At 43.0% G+C, this 18,338-nt stretch overlaps 1 protein-coding gene and 1 long non-coding RNA gene across 2 annotated transcripts in view; one reads left to right on the top strand and one right to left on the bottom strand.

Moving 5' to 3' along the window:
- The window catches only part of LOC130148306 (uncharacterized), a 37,428-nt gene that overhangs the window by 16,092 nt on the left and 2,998 nt on the right, over positions 1–18,338 (bottom strand). The window lies entirely within an intron of this gene.
- Positions 1,621–18,255, top strand: PPP1R17 (protein phosphatase 1 regulatory subunit 17). Its single transcript, XM_056336749.1, has 5 exons — positions 1,621–1,762; positions 8,054–8,166; positions 9,995–10,147; positions 11,605–11,766; positions 18,080–18,255. Exons 2-5 carry the CDS (start codon positions 8,085–8,087, stop codon positions 18,157–18,159), a joined length of 477 nt encoding a protein of 158 aa, XP_056192724.1. The 5' UTR covers positions 1,621–1,762; positions 8,054–8,084; the 3' UTR covers positions 18,160–18,255.

The raw sequence follows: 18,338 nt of genomic DNA, 5'->3' as shown, positions 1-18,338 counted from the left end.
ATCCTGTAATATTCCCAAAGCATCCTTGAGATCTGGTGGGTAGAACAGGAAATTATTTTCTCATCCTCAGGGAATTTTTCCAGTGCTATAAATGACTGAATTTTTCAATCAGGACAATTGAAATATTAAAGGGCAATCTTGAGCTGAGTTTTGAAACACGTTTCTGATTTGAGCATTTTGTTTCATAAGCCTATTCTTTAGTGGTCTTATTCTGACTTTTCTGAGTTCATAGGAGAATATGAAATTACTTAAGTTTCTAAGTAAAAGGCATTTCAGTGTAAAAATAGAGGGCTCTGTTAAAAGTCACTGCAAAGAGGAGGTCTTGACAATGTTGAAAGTAAAACGAAAGTTATATGGAAACAGGCAGCTCATAAAACCTGATCTTTTATTGGCATTTTGGGGGTTGTGTGGTTTGGAGGAGTTTGGGGTTTGTTTGGGTTTTTTTATTTATTTTTTCTTTTAGAAACCTTAATCTTGCCAACAAAATTCTTAGTGTTCTTTACTTAGGCCCCTATGCTCCATTTTTTCCAGAGCAATGTAAGCATGTATTTTTAAAGACAGGTCTCCAAGACACTGAAACACACACAACTGATGCTCTGCAAGGTAAGGAATGTGCTTATCTCTCCCAGACATCAATGGGGAAAGCTCCCAGCTCTTCCAGGTGGTGCCTTTAGAGCATTTAACAAGCTTGGCACTTTGCAGAACCACACCTGAAGCACACAGGATCCAAGGGTGCCGCACAGTTTGCAGGGCTGGCAATTAACACTTCACCCCTTTAGGCCTTCTGTACAATGTATTATTTACAAAGGAAACCTTGACTAATTTAAAGTATGCAGTGCATGCTGGTGCTGTTGAATTGCAGCGGCTGAGTGGGGAAAAAGACGACCAGTAACCGCAACTGTGAGCAGCCAGAGGTTTTAAAGGTGTTTTAATACACAGACAAGCATTTTTGCTGCAAATGAATGCTAAGAGAGGGGCAGTTCACTGTCCTACTACTGAACGTTTCCCCCAGAGCTTTTCCAGCATCAGGCATGTTTGTATGTTTTTCCCTCAGTTGAAATAACAGCTCCATCCGAAGGCATGGGCTAAACTGGGAGAGACCAATCCCTACTGGCAAACAGCTGGCAGCCACAGAAGACTCCTTGCCCGGCCCTGTGAATGCCACGCTTGTGTAACTAGTTGTGGCCAGATACACAAACGCTGCAGTCATCACTGAACCTCAGCGCCAGAGATGGTGTCCATCGGTTTTAGTGCTTATGGTGCTGCTTCTAGACACGTGCCCTGCCTCCTTGCTCCACTTTTATCCTCAGCACTCCCCTGGGTCCCAGACAGCATCAGCCTCGCTCCCTCCCCTTGCCATTTTCTCTGCGCCTCTTGACACGGCGGCTGCAGCTCGCCTTTTGGTTTTCCGCGCCAAAGATTTTGCATCCTCCCCTGCTTCTCTGGAAGCAGCAGCTTTTGCAGCTCTTGGTCATCTGGCAGGAAAGATGCCTTCGCCTTGAGGCGCTGCCGGTCTTCCCCACCCTGTTCCCTTTCCTTCGGCCTCAGCAACCGGTGGAAGAGGAAGGAAAGAGGCCTGCGGCGGGGCAGGGGAGCAGTGATGCTGTGATGCTGTTCCCCAGCCCCCCGGAGGACGCCTGAGAGCGGCGTTGCCATAGTGACGGCTCCCGCCGCTCCCTAGATAAGGCGGGCGGGAGCATCCGCCGCAGCCCCAGCGCAGCCCGGTCCCATTCCGGCCAGTCCCGCCGCCTCGCACCGCTTCGTAAGTACTTCATCCACCCGCCTTCTCCCGCCTGGGTGGCTCCTTGCTTTGCTCTTTTCTTTGCCTTTTTCTCTTTTCCTCCCCCTTTCCTTTCGCAGCCACTACCAGCAAGGCACATCGCCTGTGTCACCCGCAGGAAAGCCGCGGTCCCCAGTCTGTGGGGAGTGGGCTGGGGATGGTCCCACGCAGGGGAAAGTTGGGGTGTGACCGTGCTGAGGCTGGAATGCATGGCTGGGGGTCGTGGGCTGGAGCTTGCTTTAGAGACAACTGCTTCAACTAACTTTAACCACTGCGACAATTCACAAGCAGATCATACAAGCCAGCAGAGTGGGAACTGGTATCAGGACTTCTTATCCCACTACAAAGGGTCGGCACTTGCAAAGGTTAGTTTGTACCTCAAGGAAATAATTAAGACTTTGTATTTTTTATTACTTCCAAAGACAAAACATTTGTGACCAGAACCTCTGCAGCTGTATCTTCCATTTTTTCCCATCAGTCAAAGTTTGACTGTTGGTTTTTTTTCTCTTTTTTTCTTTTTTTTCCACAAGTTTATAGGAGATAGTGGGAATCAGTCCGCAGCCCAGCTGGGGTGTTGAACTAGCCCCCACAAACACACTGTCTGTGAGAGGAAACTGCTCCCAGACCGTTCTGTGGTGTTTCTGTCTACATCCACACAGTTATTGGTAGCAAAAGTTTTAGTGGAGGGAAGCACCTGGATAAGACTTTAAAATACCTAAGTGTTTCCTAAAGTATACTCTAGAAAAACAAAAATCAGGCTAATCTGATAAGAATGCTTGGAGTGAGCAGCCTAGTGCCCAAATAACTGAAGAAGAAACTCTGTGCAGTAGCATGAAACTGTCTTCTGTGCTCAGGAAGATGTCACCCTGATATAGTAAAACTTGTAATAAAAAGTTTGAAATGCAAAGCAGGAACACCCAGACCTACTTTTAGGGCACCTATTTCCTACTCTGACTGCAGGAGACAGGTTGCCTTGCTTATTGACAAGATTTGTCCAGAAAGCAGTTGTAACAGGGCTAGGATAGGGCCGGTGTATGGATGAAGGTGGGTATTTGCTGGTAAAGGCGCCAAGGCTGCCTGCTGAGTGCGAGTGGAAGGAGCCAAATGCAGCCAGGAGTGGTACCTCTCCCCTGGGCCCCTGGGCTGTTTCAGATGAGCTCTGTGTTGGGTAGGTGGGTGCAAGATGATTATATTCAGATTGTAGTATCTTATTTCTTCTTTACATATCTGTAAATGACAATGCAAATAAGTGGCCTGCTCACCCTATAGGTGCCTGCAGAGGACGCGTGGCAGGAGGAAGTACAGGTCTGTCTTTGCCTCCCACATAGGCTCCGGGAGCAGAGCAGGTAAGGATGCTGGGAGCCTGCCGGTCCCTCCTTGCTCAGGTGCTTGCTGCAACCAGCCAGAATGGGACAAAGCAATTAAAAATAATGTAATAATCAAAACCTACCAGGAGCCCATAAGTGTGGGTGCAGTGGGAGGAGACACACCAGCCTTAAAGGGCAAACCCTGATGCCTGAGCAGCTCTTTGGGCAGGGCAGTGAAGTGCTGCCTTCAGTGCAGGTTGGACTGTAGCTGTTGTGGTCCATCCTCCACCTCCTGTCAGCATGGGGCAGCACACTGTAAGTTATAACCAGTCATTCCCATTCCCAAATGTTGAGTGCATCAGCAGCAGCAAGGCCCTGCCTACAGGAATGTGGACAAACATGTGTGCATGCTGTCCCACCCCAGGGCCTCAGCTGCCTCCATTTCTGCTCTTGAACTCTCCTTCTCTTGGCTCATGGTAAAACCATGTTCTTACGGGGTGCTCTGGGACCGGCAGAAAATAGGTATGTAGTGTTATACACGCTTCTGTAGCACCATTCTTAGCAACCTACCAAAATAAATAGTTAAATGCAGATTGCCTGGTGCCACCCAACAAGGATGCTCTCAAGAGTACTTTATTTATGTAACAACTCTGTCAACATGCCAATGGTTTCTTTAGCGAGTATGCCTGTCCTGCAAACTAGTGCATGTTTTTCCATGCAGCTCAGAAATTTGTTTCTCCATCTTATAGGTAAATAAGATCACCTACTGATGACTCATCTGAGAACTGCATTGTCCCTTGAGACTGGGTACAACTATCCATAGGTACCTGATCTCCATGTAGCTGCACAGATCCTAGGAGATCAAATCCTAGGAGAGGCAAGAAATGGAGATTTAACTTTCTCCTACCCAAAGCTGTTTCTGTGCCTAGCTCAGGATCAACTGGAAAACACCCAGGTCTTTGGTTTTGTTCTCAAAGCTTTAGTTTTCTATCTTACAAGGTAGGTTTTTCTCATGAGATTTCATTTTAAGTTGGCTTAAATGTCACATGTTCAGATTGTTTCAAAAGATCTACATCATTTTGGAGGAAATATGTGAGAGTAGCTTTGCTGAGTATTCCCTGTGCTCCGGCCTGATTACTTGTGACAAATATATACGTTAAACCAACTGCACGTTAAAATAGTAAACCAAACTTGGTTTATTTGTCCAACTCTTAGGCAAAATATTTTTACCTAATTGAAGTCTGGAACTGGTTGCATTGGACTTTTTGATGGAGACCCACAATTTAAGCAAAGAAAGGAATCCTATTATTTGCATGTGTTTGAAAACTGTTAGTGAGTGGTAGGAGCTGTACATCTTTCTCTGGATAGCTTTGTTTGGGCACCTTAGTCAAGCAAATACAACAACTGAGAATTTGGAGGGGAGGGATAAGATAGCGACTTTAAGCTACCTAGAAATCCAAAGCTGCTAACTAGAAAGTGAAAAGTTCAGATATTTGTCATCTGAATTACCATCTCTTACAAGTGTGTATGCCCAAAAGAGTCCTGCTGTTACATGAAGTGACTCAGCATGAAAGCTCATCCACATGAGGCTAAAGTAGCTTTTACACATACCTGCACTTTTCAATCTGCCTCATCATTCCTTGCTCTTCGCTGTCAGCAGAGTCAATCCTATCAAATGTTTTTACCAGAAGCAAATGCAAAACTGTAGGTAAAGCCAGAATTTGTCTCACCTTTCAGGGAAGCATTTAAGGTATCTCTATCAGCTCTGCCTTTTCCCAGAAGAACCTTGAGGCGATTCCTTTAGGCACCTCTCTCTGCAGCAGGGTGGTACAGCCTAGCTGCATTGTACCAAAGTCTCAGGCTAAATGAGTATTGAATCCCAACTCATATGGAAAAATCTATATGCATTTCAGGAAGTGGCTCCTGCTGAGCGTGATTTAGAGCTCCACTGCAACCATTACAGTTGCACAAAGGGTCAACATGGATCATTATGTCAAAAAATATAATAGAGCACATGAAAAAAACCCACCTTAGTCCATCACATAAATAGCAAGCATCAACTAACCAAGGTGACTGATGGCAGCAGAGTGCAAACCATGCCAGCACAAAAGCTGCTAGGAAAAAAAAAAAAAAAAGTTGCACTTGACACACAAAATCCAACAAGGCACTTCCATTTGTAAAGGCATATTAATGGCTTCATACAGTTGCCATAGCAGTCTTCCTTCTCCCCATGTGAAATGTTACCGGGGAATCTGTTTCTTTAGGGTCAGGAATTGATTTTGGTGGTTTGGGAAAGCACCATTACAATGCTCACATACATCACCTCTCTGAAAGAGAGCTCTGTATGTAATGCACAGCCACAGGGTGTAACAGCACTCACTGGTTCGCACATCGTATGCAATGTATATACACCCAAGATACCAAAACTCCTGGTACATTTTGCTAATCTTTCTCCTTTTATTCTTTTGTCGCATAGACTGTCACAACGTGCAGTGTGGAAACACTTTTGTAAGCAAGGTGATTTCCCTGGCTGCAGGAAAAAAAAAATAATAAATGGGGGAGGGGGGAGGTTGTCAAAAGTTAGGCTGTAAAGCTGAACTTTAAAGCACTGAAGACGTCAAGGGCTTGGCATCTGTGGCTATGAAAATCTGAAGATGTATCCAAGAGATTTATTTTAGAATACTATTTTTCAAACTACTGTATTAAGAAAAAATAATTAAGGATGTCTTTCATAATCTGCATATACCAATCCTACATTAAGTCTCTTTGCAAAGTTTAATTTTTATTAGTTGAAATAATGAAACAACTTAGTGTATCAAACTGAAGTTAATCATATTTTACAATGCATTTCTGGTCACTATAATTTACTACTGATTTTACTATCTATCCTCAGCTTTTTTGCCTCAAGACCTATTCAGAAAAAGTCCAGAAAGTTTTCAGTAAAATTGGATACAGTTTCAGACACTATGAACAGAATAGCCTTCAGAAAAGAACATTTTCCCTACAATCATAATATTTAGCCAGCATGCCCTTATCAAATCCAATAAAATCAAGTGGCATTGAGGAAGAAAACCACTCCCCCTCAAATCACAAAATGCAGTGTGAGCCTTCATATGGCCAGATAATAAGTTTTTGTTTTAAATAAAGCTACGACTACTTCATTTTAAGCCATAGCTATTGCTTATTTATACACTGGATAAACAGAGCAACCATACCATGCTAAGGTGCATTCAAAGATTTCTTTATGCAGGGTCCTCTGAAGCAGAAGGTTATTTTTTCTGTAAATGCAAATGAAGTCTCCAGGCAGCAAAATCCTTCAGTGCAGACGTGAAGCTGGACTGGAACAGTCCTACAGTGACCAGCCAGAGACCGAGCCCCTTATGCAAACCTGATTCAGTAAGATATTGAAGAATTTGTAGAATTTTACAATTTTTTTGTGAATTTGGTATACAGACGGGTATGGGAGTTAATCCCATATGTACGCTATGAGTCAATTCCTGACCTTTATCACTGTCAGCCAGTGTTGCCCCACTCACTTTGAAGTCAGTGGAGTTTAGGACATGTTTTTCCATCCCCTGAAGAATTAGCTCAGTGCACAATTATGGGTGTGACCTTTCATGTTTTGTTTGGCAAATATTTATGTGACTGGATTTTGCTTGAGAATTAGTTGTTCCTTATATAGGTACAAGTTTAGTCATAGGAATGAAGTTAATCCCCCTACTATTCTGTTTCTTGTTGACAACCACTACAGAGAAATAATAAGGTAATTACCTCCAACAAGATAAAAACAAACTCCCAGAGTACAGTCTCCTATTTTCCCATCCTCCTTTTTACTTTTTTTCCCACCAACTGCCTGTTCTTTCACCTTTCTTTTTTATCTTTCCTTCTCCATCTTCCCTTCCTTCCTTCATTTTCCAATTCTTTCTTTCTTCTACCATTCAAGTTGTCTCCTGGTTTTTTTCCTCTTCCTTGCCTTCCTCCTCTCTACAAGCAAGTCACAGTCTGCTCTTATTCCCTGAGAACGGAGGTTGTGAGTAGAGAAACTACCCAAGCTTTTGCTGGCTGAGGGGGGATACCCAGATCGCCCAGACTGCACCTTCACATTGAGGGTTTTGTCCTTTAATATTGCTGTGCCATTCTGACGGGTTTCTACTAAGCAACCATAGAAATAAATGCTCAGCAGTGAAAAAATGGTCTAATTTCCTTCTCCCTGTAATGGCATCTGGGGTGGCCCCAGGGTGAGCGAGTCCAGGAGCAAATCACAGCTTGGGGGATGCTGGGTGAGCTCAGGGAGGAGGCTGGGCTCCAGAACCCCCTGCAGTTGTGAATAAAAGGGGTAAAACAGCCAAAAACAGCAGTCCAGAGAGACGGAGACTTGAATAGCTTTGTGAAATGGATTCCCATGTTCTTACCAAGGTGATGAATAAGTCTACTTCATGCTGGCTTTGGGGTCTGTGGACACTGGCCATCTTCAAGGGCAGCACTCACACCTGAGTCTTCAGGAGTGTCTAAGATCTCTTAGAGGAGCTGAACTTTTAAGACAACAGAATTAATAATTACTTAGATTGTATGATAAATACCAAATAAAATCCTTAGTTTACAGTTGAGAAAAAAAATGGAGAAGAAAACCAGAACATCCCCTTTCTAGCATTTACTTTGTGTATGAGACGTTGGCTTTACAGAAGAATACTGACTGTGTCTCCCACGCTAGTGTGGGCTGCTTACAGCACGGTAGGTGGAAGAACGGGCTATTGCATGGGTAACTAAACCAGCAAATAAATGCATCTCTTAGCATGCATGAGCAAAACAGGCCAGCAGACTGCATGACAGAGAGCAGCTGGAAGGCAAGAACTTCTCCTGATCTGGCTAGCAAGTGGATACATAACACCACTATGTCTGCTTTATGCCATGCGGCTGTTTCCACCCCCCCCACCTTTTTTTTTTTTTTTTTTTTTTTTTTGTGTAGTAGCTTCAAAGAGGGAGAAAAGCCTGTTTCAATGATGTCAACAGAATGTGTTCAGCCACTTGATATCCCAGAAGACAGACTGGACAAGCGAGATTCACACTGTAACCATTTAGGTAAGTGTTATTAGATGATGTCATTGCAGTAATGAGAGAGGTGTTGTCTTCACATCATTAGGTCCTGTCCAGTGTCCGTTTTTCCCCTCTGGCAACACAACTGAGCCCTCATGAAACGTGATAGATTACACCTTCTGCTGATACTTCTGATGCCAGATGGAAAGGCAAAGAGCATTTTTCCTGCATATAAATATCAGCAGAAGCTCTAGAGTGAGGTTAACGAGCAGAAAGGAAAAAAGAGTCATTGTTCTTTTCCGTAGTACAGAAAGTAAGGGAGTTTCTTCATTTATACTACAGTAAACTGAAAGCTAGGATATAGAGGAGCCTTCCCTGAACATGTTTTCCATATGCAATTTCAGTAAAACATTTCAAACACCCTCTTTGCCCCCACTGGGGCAGGTTTCTAAATACTTCTCCTTCATCGTCAATCTGTTTCCACTCTTGAACTATTTCATACATAACTTTTGCACTGAGAGTACCAGAGACATCTTTGCTCCGCCACACTCCTAAATATCAGACTTCATATTGATAGATATGCTTTTTGCATATTCATGGCCTTCGCCTCTGCTTTAAATGCTATTACTTCACTCTCGCCTTACAAAATTGTCATGAAGATTTAGCAACCAGAAAAAAAAACCACCTCTATTTGCTTGTTGTTACCCTTGTGATGACAATGAAATACAAATGTAATTTCACTTGCTTGTCAAAAGAAATGTCTCACCGCAGGCGAGCACAATTTTATAAACTTTGTTTATCTGACCTGCAAGGAAGATTCCTGCAAGGAATGCTAGTTCTGCCTCTGCCACATGGCAGTTCTAGCCACAGGCACCACTTTTACAACTGCTGGTAATACCAAACATAGTTGTTCCATAGAATTACTTATTTAAACAAGTACAGAACAAGTTCCATTCTACATCTGGGAAACTGAGGCAGCAGGAGGTTAAATGAGCCCATTAGAACCATGCAGGAAGCCTGTGAGGGCCAGAAAAAGATGCCACATCTTACAAGGACTTCACCTGGAGGTCACCCTTCCCTTGCCTACCTGCAGGCTTGCAGGCACACAGCTGCCTCAAATAGCGTGGGAGAGCCTGGAATGAAGTCCCATTGCACCCAAGTCTGCTGTCAGGGGTTGGGTAGGGGTGCGGGGGACCCAGCTGAAGCCAGACAAGCAGCTTTTAAGAAATCACAGCATTGGTTTGCATGATGACACTAATGACAGGCTATCTTCAATATATTCAGCTTGCATAAGCACCCAGAAATGCAGAGCCTTGCAGAAAAAACATGCTGACCATCTGAGTCAAGGTTTGTTTGAAGGGAAACCCAGAAATCCAGTGTAATGTTATGTAAATCAAAAGTGAATACCAGGCTCTGGAAATACAGCCAGCTGCTGAAAGGCACAATGCCCTGGCTCAGTTTACCAATACCTCAGGCCAACCCAACACACGTAAATCCTTCCTTCACAAAAGCGCCCTTGTAGTTCTTGAAGACACAGCCCACACAGCTGGCGCTGGATGAAACAGGGGTGGCCATCGGACCGCTGCACACGATGGTGCAGCCTTCCCTCTGCCACGTACCGCACAGCTGCCCGCAGCGCTCTCCCTCGGCTTTATGTCTACCACCTACAACGCAAAGGACCACCTAAAGCATTTGACTCCCACACAGCATGGCACAGAGGCCTCTTGTGCCGACTTTCTATTTCGGAGATGTTTCTCTACAGGCATTTTAATTTACTTGGAGGAAAGCATATTATTAAAGCTTTTCTTTTCACCATCTGGTTTATTATTTCCTTTCAGTTTTAATTTCTATTCATCTTTCATCCCCCCTGCAGAAGATCTTTCAGAGCAGCTGATTAAGAGCTGTGACCTCAAAAAGAAACCAAGGAAAGGTAAAACCATCCCAGCTTCTCAAAACACTGAACAGGAGCAAAAAAAGCCAAGGAGAAAAGATACACCAGCTTTGCATACCCCACCACCTCTAACAGGTGAGCACTACAGCTCTTGACTTCAAAATCCCAGTTCAGCTGAGGGAACTGAATCTGGGCTCAGGTCCAGGGACCCCTCATTCACTTACATCCCCTGGGATGTGGGCAAGAATGTAGCTCCACGCTGTGCGCGCCTGGGAAGGCAGGCACACGCAGAGGGTGATTTTCTCCAAGGAATTCCTTGTTAGATGAAGGGTTTTCTTACAGGGTCTGGAAATACCAAGGTGAGCCGATGTGTACTCTGGGATGCTGCCTTGGAGCTCATAGTCTTGCTGCCTTTATGTGATAAATGATGTGCATTTATGTATGGCTGCTGAGCCATGCTAGATGTCCCGATTCGATCTGGCCCAAAATCAAAAAGGATCCAGTTCAGCCCCTGCACTTTCTTGTGAAACCCAGTGGTCAGGAGGAGGCTGAACAGGGATAAAGCTAGGAGGGCACCAGAGAAGCCCATAAGCTGGCTGCAGGTTGTTCCTCCTGGAAACCTCAGGGCTCTTGTGCTTATGGGGACTCTGGCAAAGGGCAGGTGTTTCAGGAAGCCAGAAACCACCAGAGCAGCAAAGTGGCTCCTTGGTAGGATGCTTCCTGCTGCTGTGCAGCTACAGACCTCTGAAGCTGCAAGGTCAAATGCCACCAACCTGGTAGGGGGAAGAAGGGAAGAATGAGCAGGAGACTGCCACTGAAACCTGACAATCTTCCAAGATCAGAAGCGGGAATCAATGTTTGTTGCTTCTCTCTGTTAACAAGCCCTCCTTGTTGTACTCTCCAGGGAGAGAGATGATTCTTGTATCAGCTGCATAGAGTTCTTCTTCCCATGCTGCACATACACAGAGGAGTTAGCCAGTAACTACTTGCATGGTCCCCTGCGTATCTGCAACTATTTGTCAAGTCAAAACCAAGCAGCTGGGATTTTCCAGTATTTGTAATCCAGATATTGAACTTGACTCTGTTCAGCTTTCACATGTATCTTCCCCTCAGCAATTCTCTCTTAGGCAAGTGGCTCAGAGGCTGGAGAGCTGCATCTTGTGCCTGCAGTAGCCATATCATAAAGAAAACATTATTTCACTAGTTAAAACAGGCCATTTCTGTGTGGTCACATTGCTCCAAAGCGGAGGCTTGAGCATCCATATGATTAAGCTGCTTTGATAAGATGTCTAAGCTTCTGCAGTTCATTGATTGCACTCATCTTTACCATGATTTCTGACGGGCTGTTTAGTGCATTAAGTACAACCAGAAACCAGCTGGCCTGATAGCATCACTGTCTATAGCCTATGGGATATAATCAGCTTGGAGGAAACCTATACCGTTGCAAAACCTGAAGAGTAGGTACACCATGCAGAACAGATCATGCGTTCATGCAGCCTTACTTCAGAGCAGTCATTGGGAAAGTTGCACGATGCAAACTTCTTAAATGTGAACAAGGCTTAAGTGACATGTCCCTTTTTTCTTGCCTGCAGGCATACTTTCAGACTTTTCTGATAATCTGTTGAAAAGGTACGGTATCACAGAGAAGCCACAGAGAGAGAGAGTGAGTCCAGGCTCTCAGAACACTGAACTGGAGCAGAAAAAGCCCAGAAGAAAAGATACGCCTGCAATACACATCCCACCCTTGATAATGGGTAAGAAACGTACTTGGGTAAAGGTGCTCCAAAAAAGCGGCAGAAAGTGGCTAATATTGGAGGTATGCTGGGAAGGAGCTGGAAGGAGGTTGCTCTGCCTGCTGTACTGAACCTATTTGGTCAAAGTATATAACAGCGGTAGCTCATGGAAAGTCTTTTCCATACCCCCTGCTCACACTCTGGGGATAGAAGAGAGGGGGAGTAAGAGAAGACATTATATCACTTTATTATCTCTTGCAAACTTAATTCTGCTTTTGTGAAAGGCCAACTACTCTCCTGCTTTTCAAACATGAGCACGTGCAAAATTTTAGGTCACCAGCACTAACACGGCTTACACTGCCTCAAACATCCCAGAGCAAAGCTGTCCTGATTAAAGTCCCCTTAACTCCACAGTCTCTGACATGCATTGAGGAAACAAAGCTGTGATGAACTTCTCGTTAACAGCACTTGAAAGACAGTTCTGTTCTTCTGCCATAATACACAGTGCAGCAGCTAATTTGCTTGGTGACCATATGGAGCCAGCTAGCCAAGCTTCGGTTCCAAGACCCTTTACTTGTTGTGTTTCCCACATTCCTCTGTCACAGAAGAGCCTCAATTCATCAGTATTTCTGAAGGTCTTTGAAGGCACAAAGCGCTGTGTAAATGGTAGTTACTAGTGCTAGGTAGGGATGCAGGAACTAGTGCAAGTTTCTGTGCTGTGCTCTAGCCCCTTCCAGATCACAGGATGGAGCAACAAATGAATGAACAAAAAGCAAACAAACCCCAGATCCAAAACTGGTGCCAAAACTGGAAAACACTGTTCCCTTAGGAATCTCTCGTATGAGCGAGTTCTGCTGTGGGCTGGCACCAATGAGCAGTGAGACACACTAAGTGAAGAGGTCCTGAGGCAGATACTGAGCTTAGTCCCTCAGGGCCAATGTATATCAAGCACCTGACTTTCAGGTACACTTTGAATGGAATTTCCTGTACATCTAATAATTATAAGGTGTGCAAATGGCTTCATCAATCCAAATGGGCACCTGCATTTGTAGACATCTTTCTTTGTGAATCTGAGCCTTCATAACTGACTTATATAAAAGTGTGCAAGATTTTTTTTTTTTCATTTAATCAGCATGAGACTACCAAAAGCAGAGAGGAGTATGGCTAAGTTTGCAGGAGTGTGGGGAACAGTTCCTTGCATATTGATCTGCCTAAGGAAAATACATTTTTTATTTGCTCATTGAAGTCAAGCATTGCAATGGCTTGCAGCATCAGAGCTGCTGTGAGTCATTGGAAACCTTGTCCAATTACTTGCAAGGGGAAATTAAATCTGTCATACAGCTTCTGAGCCAACTGCAAATGTTCCACTTCAAAATACTTAGCATAGAGCATTGATAATGATCTGCTGGAGGAAATTACCCAGCCAATTACCTGGAATTCCACATGACAAATAAATCTAGGGGGTGGGGGGAATAATCAGGTTTTTAGGGATTGATACAGAAGCAGAGGCAAAATTTATCAAGCCATTTGTAATAAATATTAGTCCTGCGTATCATACTTAAACCCTACCCTTCTAGTGGACCTTGAAGGAGGGATGAGATTATTTTGGTCAGTTCAAAAACACTCCCTAGAAAATCTGCCTTTAGCTGTTTGTAGCACCTTTGAACATGCAGTATGTTCTTTGCACTTCAGGGTATATGCAGAGAATGAGAACCTGAAAGCGAAACACGTTTTATAGAAATCAAAGACAAAACGTGTGACAGCGAAGCTGAGAGGCTTGACTCTTGTTTGGTTTGAATGCAATTGTTAGCTAAGAGGATGCAGCAAGGGTGGATTATTTCCTTGACCTGTCTCAGCAACACTCTGGTTGGATTAGCATCAAGTCACTTACTACTTCAGGTATCTACCCTAGCTTTAACTGCCTCAAGTAGGCACTTGAGAAATAAGAGCCACAGTAAGGTTCTTCTGCCTCCCATGAAGACTTCCTCTTTAACTTCTAATAATTTTCAATGCAAGAAGATGATAATACAAGTTATATGGTAACAGAAACATGTTATAATCCCTAAAATATTTGGTAATCAAAAAATTCGAAAGGAAAGGAGGAAAAATGCAATGACCTTCAAAAGGGTGGCAAAATTCAAACCATGTGCGTTTGCTGTTGGGAAAATGATATAAATTAATGCAATTTTCAGTTGTTTTCAATTATCCCTCCAACGCCACTTTCTTGCCTACTGGTGAAGCCACCTTCCAGCACACAGCATGGATTCAAAGCAGCCTGCTAGACTCTGCCTCTCCGGCAGCCAGCTTTTCCAGACCCTGTATTGTAGGTCTGTTTTCGAGTGACTGACGGCCAGTGGCAGACTTGTGCCAGTGTCAGGGGCAAAGCAGCCTAGGTGTTTGCATGCCTGAATTCCACCCCCTCCCTACTCTAAGGATGCATATTTTCTTTTCAAGAAACATACTGATTTACAGCATTCTGCTGGTTGTGATTAGCCAGCGGCGGCTCCGTGACTTGCTATGAAAAAGTGACTCATTGTGTCTGAGGGTTGGTCCAATATTTACTACTTGTTTACTTTCAGGGTTAACCCATCAGGTAGCAGACAGAGCACAAACAAACTCAGCTCTTGCAGAACTGCGGTGCAAAACAGAACCTGAATTATAGACTAGGAGACCTGAGAAGCCCCATCAGGGCTATGTACACTAAATAAATATAAGCAGGCCTTTCTGTCTCTGTCTCCCTTTTACCAGTGGTGCTGCAGTCAGCAGCACACAGTGCCACATGTATCCCTTGCGACCTGCTAATAAGGATTGTTCCCATTTCTAACATGTCCCCTTCAGATCCTTCCCAAAAGCCACTTCCAGGTGCCAATTCAAAAAAACTACACTTAATTGTTTGTAGTAACAAGATTAATTACTAGATTATCTTTTTAAGCAGCTGTCCACACAAATAGCTTTGTTGTAAACGTAGCTAAAACATGGCAACTGTATTATCTCACTCACTTTCGCCCAGCTGGTTATAAGCACTCTAGGACAGTCCCTCTCCTTCTTGCGTAGCCAGAGATATTTTCTATCACAAATAAAAGCAAGTCAAAGAGACCACACAAAGTGATGCAAATCAACATATCTACTGTATGGCATGTGATCCAAGTGAGAACTAGAAAGTGTTACCCCTTGCAAACACCCAATTGAAATAGGAAACATGGGTGCAGAAAAAGGGCTGATACAATAGCATCTGAACATTACTGTCTGGAGGAATCCATGGTCTAACCGTTGCCTGCAGGAGGCTAAGCTTAAATATCTAAGTCTGGGCATCCCAAACCTCTGTACTCTGCTCTGGGATGCTCTATTGCTATCTGCACTTAGTAATATATGCAATTAACTGAAGTATTTCTGAGAGGTCTTCAGACTTGTAGGTTTGAGCAAGAATGGAAATAAATACACATGGAAATAAGGGATTGCAGTTTCTGAAATATGGCTGCTTAGGGTTTCTTAATCAGATCAGAGATAACTAGTAAAACCATGGTTTCAAACTCATTCCCTCTCATGCCCTAGAAAACCAGTTAAGGTAGCTCCTTCAGGATAACACCCCTGAAAATCTGAGTGACGCAGTAGAAGCAGAGCAGTTTCATCTCACCTTCTGCCATTTTCCTGTGCAAGTGATGTGACTGGAGCACTCCAATACTCTTCCAGGACACCTACAGGAGCTGCCTGCAGGTAATCAGGTGGAACTAGTGACATCTTGCTGGTTTACTGATTTATAAACCAGGAGGAGTGGCTTAGATCTAGGTGGCACCTGGCAAATGGTTGATTTAAGCTGGCAACCTCTGTCAACACCTGAGCTTCCTAACAGAAGCTCTATTGCCTCTGTGATCCTAGTTTCTAGCTAAAAATTGTAAGTAGTTGCAAGTTCTGTTGGGAGAACATGACTATGTTGTATTTCTACTCTGCTTTCTTTAGTCACATCTCTTGGCAAGTATTAACAGAGATCTGCTGGATGAGCTGCATTTCATAATGCACACAGCTGGGAAAACAGAGCCAGGGAGGACAAGTGATTTACATCAGTACAGAGAGAGAAATGGACTTACAAATGGTCCCCAAACCCAACATCCTACTCACTCCTTTAAACCCAAAATTTCCAAACTGCATTTAGTAAAGCACACTTTCTCTACAAGTGATCAGAGGCATTGTATCAAAGAAAAACATTTCTCTCCCACAGTCAGAGAAATCACTCTAGCTTTAACATCCCATTTGGATCCCCTCTCCACTATTTTGCATTGAAAGGCTGATTTTAAAGGTGTGTAGCTGTCCTTGAAGTTGCTGGTAGTCCATGGTCTGGAAGGTTAACCTGTAGTTCTAGGCTATGTCCTCCTCTGAGCTTTGAATACTGAACTGAAAACCTTTGGAGTTCATCAGCCACCAAAACGGTTCATTGATAACGATGTATTGTAGTCTTGTTAATTGTGGTAAGCACCTAGCACACTGCTGATGTGGGTCCTGCTGAGAGCTGGGGGCCTCTGCTTTGGCTGCTACCTTCCAGCTGCCTCTATAGCATCTGCTCTAAAAGAGCTAGTTTAGGTGCTATAACCAGACCATCAGAATTACATAAACATACGTTTCCTTCATCATGTTGTAATTTAAAGAGAGTGGACATGATCACAAAGCACACAGCTTTATTTAGCTCACATTCCTGAGTCTACGCTCAAAACAGGTTAGCTCTCATCAAATGATCCACTGTAGCTTCACATTTCAAGCATATTTTAGTTATGTTTTCCTCATTCCTCAATGGCTCCATGAAGAAAAATAACAACAACAACAAAAAAAAAAACCAACCCAGAAAACCACTCCCCCTTAAAAAAACCACAACCCAAATCCCAAACACAGCAGGGGGTAAAAAAAATGTCTGTATTTGCCTAAGCTGTCTATATGAATAGAAGTCTGAACAGGGAACATTTACATCCATCTCCATAAAACAGCATAATTCTTCGCAGTTAACAATAGTGGTTAATCAATTGCTGCTTGAACAAATGAAGTCCTTTGTGTTTCAAAATAATATTCATTCATGTTTTCCAGTTTATCTCATGGTCCCGCTGAAACCAGCTAGTTCACAAGGACTGCATATAAATGAAGCAAGAGCTAACTTAAATGAAGGGCAGTATAGGTTAATATTTTCATTAATTCATCACCTCTTGAAAAGACTCCAAAGTTGAAGAAATTCTTCCTGTGTGGCATTGCTCTATTTTCAGACCTTGTCAGGACTGAAAGCCTTCTCTGTGAGAGGGCTTTCGATGCAGAAGGAAGCAAAACAGGTTGGGTTTTGACAGAACAACTCAGCTGGTTAGCACAGACTGAGAGCAAACAGTAGGAGACTGAATTAGGGAGCAACTCTGTTGGTCTTGACACAATGGTAACCCTCATCCTGTTTTTAGACTATGTCAACCTCCACACCAAGGAATGTGGGCATAAAATATCTCTTACAGATCACATGCTTTTTACGTGCAACAGGCAAAACCAACATGATCTGTTAAAATAGGGATCAAGAACATTTTCTACCTAATGCATTGTTCTCTCGTCACTCTATTAATTTCATTTCTAATTAACAGAGCAGTTACAGTAATTGATACCTTGGTATCACATAGACTCAAGATCCGTAAGGGGTGGATTTAGTGGTTTAAGTATAAAAGAAAGAAAGAGAAAAAGACACAGAAGAGCAGGGAGACAGATATTTGTGGAAGGTATGATCCACAACCTGAGTGTTTTCGCACTAGCATTCATTTGGTTACTTTTGCAGTTTATTGATATTTTATAACTTCAGTGGGGACAGCACTTGGCATGTGGGTATTCTAACATTTGTCCCTTTTGGCATCTGCATTTGCAAAATCTACATAATAATACTATATACATATAGAAAACATACACATGTTCACATACACTGACTCAGTCACATAGATTAATCACAGTATTTATTTCATCATGCAAACTCCTTCTCTTTTTTAGCTTCCCAAATGCTTGTAACAAACAGGTTCCCATATGAAACTTCAGTATCCCTTTTCGCAGGTAGCAGAAAAAGACTGGATTTAAGATTCCCTGATAATTTTAGATAAAATTGCAGTGATCCAGTTATAGTTCACTAAGTATCAGGAGACTGGTGTGCCAAAAATAAATGAGTAACTCCCATGATGTTGAAAAACTACGTTGGAATCAAGAAATTAGAGAGGAATGAAAAATTCTTATTATACTGAAATTTTCTAAAGAAGTAATATTTAAAATCAACTCCTTTTTTCTCTCTTTTTCTTTTTTAATTTTATTATTATTTGTGTGTCCTTCTGTTTTTAAGGCACTAAGCTGCTTACAGAAGAAAAACAAACGGTGATTATGGAAGATGAAGAAAAGGATGGAGACACAATCCCCAGTTAAGATTACTGTGATATTTCTAATAATGCAGTGTAAATAATTCTGGGTCATTCGAAGTGGCAGCACATATAAAAAAGAAGTCCTTTCATTTTTATAAATAATAATTTTCTCAAGCATGCACTTGAATTTAAATTACCTTCAAGTGCTCATCTGCATCTCATGAAATCCCAGCAAGCATCCTA

This window comes from Falco biarmicus, chromosome 4 (assembly GCF_023638135.1).
Source record: "Falco biarmicus isolate bFalBia1 chromosome 4, bFalBia1.pri, whole genome shotgun sequence".
Classification (NCBI taxonomy): Eukaryota; Metazoa; Chordata; class Aves; order Falconiformes; family Falconidae; genus Falco; species Falco biarmicus.
The sequence above is the reverse complement of the archived record's forward strand: the minus strand, read 5'-3'. Positions and strand labels throughout refer to the sequence as shown.

Coding starts and splice junctions, on each gene's coding strand:
- PPP1R17 (XM_056336749.1), top strand. CDS start 8,085: ATGATGTCAACAGAATGTGTTCAGCCACTTGATATCCCAGAAGACAGA. Junction 8,167..9,994: donor TTCACACTGTAACCATTTAG/GTAAGTGTTATT, acceptor TCCCCCCTGCAG/AAGATCTTTCAGAGCAGCTG. Junction 11,767..18,079: donor CATCCCACCCTTGATAATGG/GTAAGAAACGTA, acceptor TCTGTTTTTAAG/GCACTAAGCTGCTTACAGAA.